Genomic DNA, 9,418 nt, shown 5'->3' on the forward strand with positions numbered 1-9,418 from the left:
TATTTATATAATTCTCTTTTAAAATTCAAAAATGATAATTCCAATTTATTAAAAAAAAAAAACCTGAAATTCTAAAATCAAAAAAAAAAATATTTAAAAAATCGAATCGATAAAAATTTTTTAAAATAATAATAATAATAATAATAATAATAAATTTATTGATAATAACATAATAATAATAATAATAATAAATAATAAAAATACATTAAATTATTAATTAAAATGATTTCGGGTTTGACTTTTTATTATTATTATTATTTTTTTTCCCCCTCTTTTATTTTATCCTCTTTTAAAAAAAAAAAAAAAAAAAAAAAAATTATAAATAATAAAAGTTGACGTTCCTCGTACCTTAATAAAAGAGAGAGAAAGATAGATAGATAGAGAGAAAGAGAGAGAGAGAGAGAGAGAGAGAGAGAGAGAAAAACATGCAAACGTTTTCGAATCGTGTGGAAATTTTTTTTTTTTTTTTCGCGGACGTGATTTAAAATAATTAAAAAAAAATTATCATCATCATCATCATCATCATCATCATTATTATTATTATTTTTTTTTTTTTTTCATACCAATCATCAGAATTTCAGGTTTTCATTTTTTCCGTAAAAATAATAATTTTTTTTTTTTTTTTTTTTTAAACATGTCTATTCACTTTTCTTTTTTTTTTTTTTTACAAAAAACTTCTTTCCACTTTTTTTTTTTTTTTTTTTTTAAATTAAAAACAAACAAACAAACAAACAAACAAACACGACCGAACAAACAATTAAAAAAAAAAAAAAAAAATGTAATAAGTCACCGGAAGTAAAAATAAAAAAAAATTTTTCCCTTTTTATTTATTATTATTATTATTATTATTATTATTATTAAATCGCCTAATTTTTCTTTCAATTTTTCCTTTTGTTTTTCCTTCGTGTTTTCCCATCTTCCTGTTTACATCTTTTCCAATTTTTTTTTTTTTTTTGTGGTTGTTGGTTGTTGGCTGTTTCTGAATTTCCAAATCATTATGAAAAAAAAATCTCACATCTCACTTTGATGAATTATTGTGTAATCGAAATTCGCCAGTTTTATTATGTATTATTATTATTATCATTATTTTTATCATGTATGTATATATATATATATATTTTAAAATACTAGGAGAATTAAAGTCAAATGTTTTTTTTATCAATTATTATTATTATTATCATCATCATCATCATTAATATTATTATAATAATTAATTATTATTTATTTCCCTTGAATATCTTATTAAAATGTTTCCATCATTGTAATATAATAATAATAATATTTGTTGTGACTGATGTTAACATATAATCTCGACCCATCATCATTATCATTATCATATTATTTATTTATTCGTTTATTTATTTATTTTTTTTTAATTTTTTTTAAATTTTTTTTTTGTTTTTTTTTTTTTTTTTGTGTTTTAAAAGCCTACAATAAACAAACATATTAAAAATAAAAAATAAAAAATAAAAATTATTAAAAAAAAAAAAAAATGTCTTCTAAACTAATTTGAATTCGATTCGAATAATAATTAATTTACATGAAAATATAAAATAATGAGAGAGAGAGAGAGAGAGAAAGAGATAGATAGATAGATAGATAAAAAAAAATATAGAAATACCTTTTCAAAGGATTTTCAATTGAATTAATTAATTAATTAATATATATATATATAATACCCCTACAAGCACTCTTCTTGACTTTTTCGTACACACCGTGCAACTTTTCTTTTAAAATCCGAATAATTTTCTCTCCACTCTTTCTGCAACAAAAATAATAATAATAAATTAATAAATAAATAATCAATTTCAAATACATAAGAGACAAACACACTTAACAAGACATTGGGGTAAGATTCGATAAGTTTATCGAATAGGAAAATAATAATAGGATAAATACTAACCGCAGCATCTACATTGGCAGGGCTTTCATCGTTGGGGTCAGCTAACATTGATATAACAGATATAAGTATTGTTTCAACCGTATGAACAGGCAACCATCGTTCCGATGCCTTTTCATAACCCCACTTATCATCTCCTGGTTCGTGTAAAATTGAAATACATACATCACCATTTTTTTCAACTGAAAAACAAAACATTTGAATTACTACTAATCATGTTCAAACACTCCCTTAAATATATATGAAAATATAGTTTCAGTATATACTTACTATTTGGATGCCAAATTTCTGTAATAAATTTCATTCTAGGCGGTCTAAGTGGATATTCTTTAGGGAATAATAAATGACATTTAAAAAATCCTCCTTCGCTGAAAATTAAAAAAAAAAAAAAATTACACCATTGTTCATTTAATATTGCTTAACTAAACTCATGATATAAAAAAATTCACCAAAAAATAAATAATAATAATAATAATAATAATAATTTGGTTACAACATGAGATGTAATAAAAAGCATGAAAAAAAAAAAAATTTTGAGGTTATGTTTCTTTTAAATCGACTACTCGAAAAAAATATAATACATTTTTTCCCCCTCCAACATTTCTCGTAAATATACAAATTGAAACTTAAAGTAATAATAATAATTTGTTAGATTCACTTGCAAACTTACTATAAAGTATCAGGTGGTCCAATAATAAGGACTTCCCATCTATATATATCATTGTCATCTATGAGTCCTGCAGAAAACCCTTCGACAGGGTTTTTATTCAATTCTGAAAACAAAAAAAAAAGAAAAAATTATTCGAAAGGTATCATCAAACAATCAAAAATAAATAATGTGTATTGAGGCAGTAATAAAACACACAAGTGATTATTCTCACTGATTGTTTTCATTTCTTTTCTTTTCATTCACTCGATTAATTCATTATAAATTTAAATTGAATTAAGAAAAAAGAAAAAAAATTAAATATATAAAAATCGAAAATATCAAACTCAATTTTATAAAACCGACATAATTAAACATAAAAAATTATGTTATAAAAACCTAAAATAAAAATAACAGAATAATTTATTTAAATAAAAAGCAATTTATGTATTCATAATAAATATGAAATGAATTATAAAAATAGGTTTAAGGATAAACGTTGACAAAAAAAAAAAAAATTGCAAAATTGCTTAATATTGTGAAGAAAAAAAAAAAAAAAAAAGGTCAATGGCTCTGCAAATTTTTATTTTTAGTTAGACAACCAGAAATAAAAACAATTATTTAATAAATATATATATATATATGTATATAATAAATTTTTTTGTCTCGTTTCAAACCTCATTACAATCAAATATACATTATTATTATTATTTATTTATTTTCGAAAAAAATCTTGTTAAGAATGTTTTTTTTTTTTTTGGCAAGGCTAAAAAATTTGTAAATAACTTCCTAAATTATTATTGCACCACCATAAACAATTATGAGTAGTAATAAAAAAATCTATATGATGTTTTTCAACTCTACAATATAATTTTCATAAAAAAAAAAAAAAACTAAATAGAGGTTAAAAAATAAAATGGATATTTTAAAAAAATTATAATTTTTCCATCTTTGTGCACGCAACCACACGAGATAAACAAAAGCAATTAAGTGAAAACCCATATGTAATACTCATCAAAGCGTGGACCATACAAATATTATTTACGAAAATAAATAAATGTATTTATCACTTATCGATGAGATATTAATAAAAAATATATGTATTAAACGTTTAATGATAATGGGGAAAATATAATTATAATAATAATAATAATAATGTTGAAAAATAAAACTGTTGAAAATGATTTTGAAAAAAGAAATTTTTAAAAATGGCTGCATGTATAATTCAAGTATTGCATAAAACGCAATACATTTCACGTGGTTTATTTTTTAACAAAACATTACGACATTTGATAATATTTTAACTATATAAATGTTTGTAATAACTAGTCAGGAAATACCCCATAAAATTTAACATTATGTATAATTTAATAAAAATCATCAAGGCTAGCAAAAACATGCATCAAGGCCAGACATAATAAAAAAAAAAAAAAAAATTAACCAAAAAATTGCGGTTAGGAATTATGTGTGGTGACAAAAAAAAAAAATTAAAATATATAAGTGAAAAATTTAATGTATGTATAAATAATAAACGAATTAAAAGAGAGAAAATAAACGGTTACATATATAATAAATAAATAAATTGGATTTAAAAAAAAAAAAAAAAAAATTAATGATGAGATGCATACAGTTAATAGGAAAATGATTATTGCTTGGATTAATAAAAATAAAATATTTAACGTTCATACGTTACCTGCTAATTGTTTTCTAAGCAGGAGAGCACTCTGGGGCTCAAACATGAGTATGATACTAAAAATTTTAAACTAAAAAACAAAAACACTGTCTAAAATGGCTATTTTTATTCTCGAAGCCGATCGATCATGACAGTCGCGATACTTTATTAACACCAAGAAAAAACGCAACGTCTGTGTCCCTTGACGAATTTTACCGCGTTACGTTTTGAAACAACAATTATACCAACTCAAAACTTTTATTATTTCAAAACATTTTTTTTTTTTTTTTTCAAAAGTACGATGTAAATTGAAACAATTTTACCCCCTTTTAATAAAATTTGTTTATTTTTCAAAAAAAAAAAAAAAAAAAATTAATTAATTAATTAATTATATTTTAATAATAATTAAAACGAAACGATTTATTTAATTGTAAAACAAAAAAAAAAAAAAAGAAATGTATTAAAACATTATAGATATATTATTGTAAAAAATATTATTATTACTTTAAATATTAAATAAAAATAAATAAAACCAACCTACAACTACTAACATGTTTTAATTGAATTTTTTTTTTTTTTTTGTTAATAAAATTATTTAAAATATAAATATGTTTCTAAATATCTTTCCAGACCTTAAACAAAATTCTATCTTCTTAAAAATACAATAATAATAATAATAATGGAGTAGTATAATCCACTCTAAGATATTTTAAAGAGGAGTAGCCAGAGTAAATTTTCAAAGTTTTTTTTTCTAAAAAAGTACAAAATAATTAATTATTGGTTATAAATAATCAATCAATAAATACTATAAATATTGAATAATATTAAATAAGTCTCAAATTTTATAAAAATTCATATTTATTGTTAAAAATGAATAAGATTCTTTAACAGTTAGGGTAAATAATTGAAAGGTAATACTAAAAGTGGTTTAAAATCATTTAAAATGTATGAAATTGTAATTTGAAGTAATAATAATGCTATTTAGTACTTGCATTCAAATTTAAACAATATTCAATATAAGTAATTATATAAAAATAGTATAAATATGAAAGTTATTGTGAATGTCTAACAAATTTCTTTAAAAATTATTTTCTGTTGTTATCATAAAACCCCTAAAGTTTTTTTTTTTTTTTTTTTTATTAATAAATTAATAATAAATTAATAATAAATTTATTTAAATTTATTTTTTGTTAAATAAAAGGGGGGAAGGAAGGAAAAATTTGGATAAATTTTTATATTTGGATTGTAATCAAGACAATATGGCGTCATGCCGGAATAAAATCAATAATAAGTTTCCTGCTCTGGTTTTTTAATGAAAAATAACATTGGATATTTCAACCCCTCCCGTAAAAGAGGAAGCTCAAAACTTTGTAATATTAAAAATTATCCAGTGGATGACAAATTAACTGCTTTCAAAGTTTTTATAAGCTTTTTACAAAAAAAAAAAAAAAAAAAGTATTATACATAAAATGGAGCCACATGCTGCCCCTCAGTTTATTTAATAATTTTTTTCTTTTAAATTCTCCCTTTTGCTTATAACGCCCATTTTTTTTTTTAATTCATTTTTTTTTAAAAAAAAAAAATTTTTTTTTGGCATTTGAATCTCAATTTCACGTCTCTGTTTCACATTTAATATGCAATTTATTATTTTAAAAAAAAAAAAATCTTTCAAGTATTTATTTTGAGACAAATTAACGCCTCATATTATTATCATCATCATCATCATCATCATCATTTTTCTCAAAACCTATAAAAATCAAAACAAAATAAAAAAAAAAAAAAAAACAATTTTTTCTCTCAATTTATTTTCTCTATGAAATTTTTTCCACAATGACGACAAAGGTAAAAAAAAAAATTTCAGGTTTGCCATTTTAAAAAATCGATACAAATCGAATGTTCGATACGATATTTTTCGATATGATAATAATATTAATAATAATCTAAAAATCACAAAAAATAAATTATTATTATTATTATTATTATCACGTAATAAATATATTCTTCACACGTAGAAAAAAAAAAAAGCAAATTTTTTTTTTTCACTTTCGTTTCGATTTAATTAATTATTATTATTATTATTATCATTTCGTTCGTTAAATTTATTATATTTTGAAATGTTTTTTCTTTAAATTTTATCAATAATAATAATAATAATAATGATGATGATGATGATAAATTGCAAATAAAACAAGAATTTTTTTAAACGTTTTACGATACTGAGAAATAAACGAATTATTAAAAAAATTGACCCGGGGGTAGACATTTTTTTTTTTTTTTTCGACCCCTTATAATCATTATTATTATCATTATTATTATTATTATTTAAAAAGTAAATATAAAATGAAAAGCAGATGAAATTGCAGAGGATGTTACAGTTGGTTTTATGTGTTGAAAGCCTCTTGATATTAACCTCGCTTCTTTTTATAGACTGTTGAAATGAAAATTTTTTTTTTTTTTTTTTTTTTTTAATGGATAAACAATAATTTTTTTTTTTTTTTTCTATTTAGAATTCGACATTTTAAAAACTTTTTTTTAAATTTTTAAATCCTTTCGGAACTTTAAAAAAAAACATGAAAGAAAAAAAAATAAAAAAACAAAACGAAACAAATTTTTTTTTTTAAAAATTTGAACTGCGTGTATGTTTGGGTGGGTGTGTGAGTGCGTGTGTACGATTCGAATCCATTTCGAATTTACATATATAAAAAAAAATTTTCGATTTTTCGAATTAAACATTTAATTTATCATTTTCCCAAATAAGTAATAATAATAATAATAATAAATCCTTTTTCATTGTCGATAATCATCATTTCCCCCGCCTCCAACTAATAATTAATAATTATTTATTAAATAACTATTTAACTCTTTCTTTTATCAATTTTTTAATAATAATTAACTCAACAATAAAATTAATTAATTAATTAATAATTTTTAAAATTATTATTATTTATTAAACCAATTAATAATTTTTTTTAAAAATATTTTTACGTTAAATAATTTATTTTTAAAATCTCGAAAAAAAAAAGTGGGCGGAGTTTATAATTTTTATCGAAACGTTTTTCATTGGCTAAAATTTTCGCATCGTATTAAAATCCTTTTGTCACCATTGAAAACGTGATAATTTCAAGGGATTTACTTATGAAAATTATTTTTAAATTCATTTAAACGGTTAATTTACATTTAAAAAAATTTTATTATCATTATTATTATTACCTGTGTTTTTTTTTAACGTAAAATTTAAATCTATTAAAAGTTTTTTTTTTTTTTATACTTCAAATAATTCGTTCTTACCGTTATTTCCAATTAATTTCCGTTTCGAAAATGTTTTTCTTCGTTATTTCTATGCCCCTCCCTTTTTTTTTTTTGTTTAAATACTCGAATTTTATTACAATTAAATAAATTTTGCCTCTTTGTGGGATTCATAAAGTCGTGCACGTTTTTAGAAAATTTTTTTTTTTACCGGAAGAGGAGGTTCCTTTTTCGAATTAACACACGCATAAGTTAAACGTAAGCGTTACATTTGAAAAAAAAACTCGCGTCGCTTTCAATCAGATGTTTTCGACAATTTCGTATTACATAAGTTAAACGTAGGCGTTACATCGAAAGCTTTTGCTTTATTTTACTAAATCGCACGAAAACTGAATTTTTGTATTTAAAAAAAAAAAATTATTATTATTAACAATACGATAAAAAAATTTTTCAAAATAGAGTTTAAATTTTTTTTGGAATGGAAAAGTATTAAAAAAAAAAAAAAAAAAAAAAAAAAAACACAAATTTCGAAAACGATTTCAAAAAAGTTAAACGAAAAAAAAAACGAAAAATTGGGAGTCATGTGTAAAAAAAAATCATTGCTTGCTTCGGTCAATTTTTCAAAAATTTTTTTTTTCAAAAAAAAAAATTAAAAAAATTTAAATTCGAATACTAGAATAGACGATGTTGTGATTTAAAATATTATTAGCTAAACCCGAGAGTCAATCATTGATTGAATATCATCTTAATTTAAATAATAATAATAATAATGATGATGATGATTTTTTTTTTTTTTTGTTATTTGGTGAAAATACAAAGTGACAAAAGACGTGGTATATAGTATTAGGAAAGCTTTCGTGAGTGACAAAAGGCTTTCGCGGCGTGTGAAAAAAAAAAAAAAAAAAAAAAAAAAAACTCGGGGGGTTGAAAATACCTTTCATTAAGGGAAAAAAATTTTAATTAATTATAATTAAATACCATAAGTATATATAGTTTATTATTGTTTATATCGGGATTTATATGTGATTTAAGGGTACAGGATAGGTGAAAACTCGAATGTCCATTTGACCCCCATTAATTTTTTTTTTTTTTTTTTTCTAAAATTTTCCTTCGACAGATTTTTTCTTAAAATATTTTTCCCTACTATCTTTCTTCTTTTCTCACAGTTCCCCCCCCCTACCTCCCCCCTTTCTCTCTCTCTCTCTCTACTCGATAATTGTTATCAATGACGGATTTATAACCTGAACAATTAATATAACGTTAATTTTATTTCACACCCTTCGATTAATTATCGATAATTTTTTAATTAACATTTTTTTTTTTACGCACACGCACACACGCACACGCATATTTTTTCGTAAGGTAATTATTATTATTTGATAAAATTTCAGATGATAAAAACGCACAGAAAAAAAAAATAAAAAAATTTCCCGTAAAAATCATTTCATTTAACAAAAAAAAAATTAATTAAAATATTATTTAATTATTAACGACCTTATTTTAATTAATTAATTAATTTATTTATTTATTTATTACTTATTAAAAAAAAATACCTAAATAATTCTTCGATTTTATTTAAAACAAATAAATAATGTAAAACGTTCGCCATTTTTTTTAAAATATTATCAAAATTATTTCAAAAAAACTTTTATGAATTTTTTTAATTACGTATAATTAAAAAGAAAAACGTGGAAAAATTTTATTAATAATAATAATAATAATAATAACTTAATAATAATATGTAATTAGACAATAATAATAATGATAATAAAAGGTAATAATTACAATTTTTCTTTTGTAAATCACGAACGGTTACGATTTTATATATTTTAAATGATGATAATAATAACAATTCCGTCGGGAAAAATTTTCTATAACCAGAATTTTGATTTGTTAACAATTATTATTATTAATAAATAAATAAATAAATTAATTATTTAAATCGATCGTTTCT

The 9,418-nt window shown here is 21.1% G+C and overlaps 1 protein-coding gene across 1 annotated transcript; it reads right to left on the bottom strand.

Annotated features, from left to right (window-relative positions):
* Positions 1-1,681: 1,681 nt before the first annotated feature.
* Positions 1,682-4,285, bottom strand: Phum_PHUM607380 (ubiquitin-conjugating enzyme E2 G1, putative; the record flags this gene model as incomplete). The annotated part of the gene is made up of 5 exons (XM_002432927.1): positions 1,682-1,762; positions 1,904-2,082; positions 2,171-2,268; positions 2,571-2,673; positions 4,240-4,285. The coding sequence occupies 5 exons, from the start codon at positions 4,283-4,285 to the stop codon at positions 1,682-1,684; spliced, it is 507 nt and encodes a 168-aa protein (XP_002432972.1).
* Positions 4,286-9,418: the final 5,133 nt, after the last annotated feature.

Source organism: Pediculus humanus, genomic scaffold, assembly GCF_000006295.1.
Source record: "Pediculus humanus corporis 1103172108318 genomic scaffold, whole genome shotgun sequence".
Classification (NCBI taxonomy): domain Eukaryota; kingdom Metazoa; phylum Arthropoda; class Insecta; order Psocodea; family Pediculidae; genus Pediculus; species Pediculus humanus.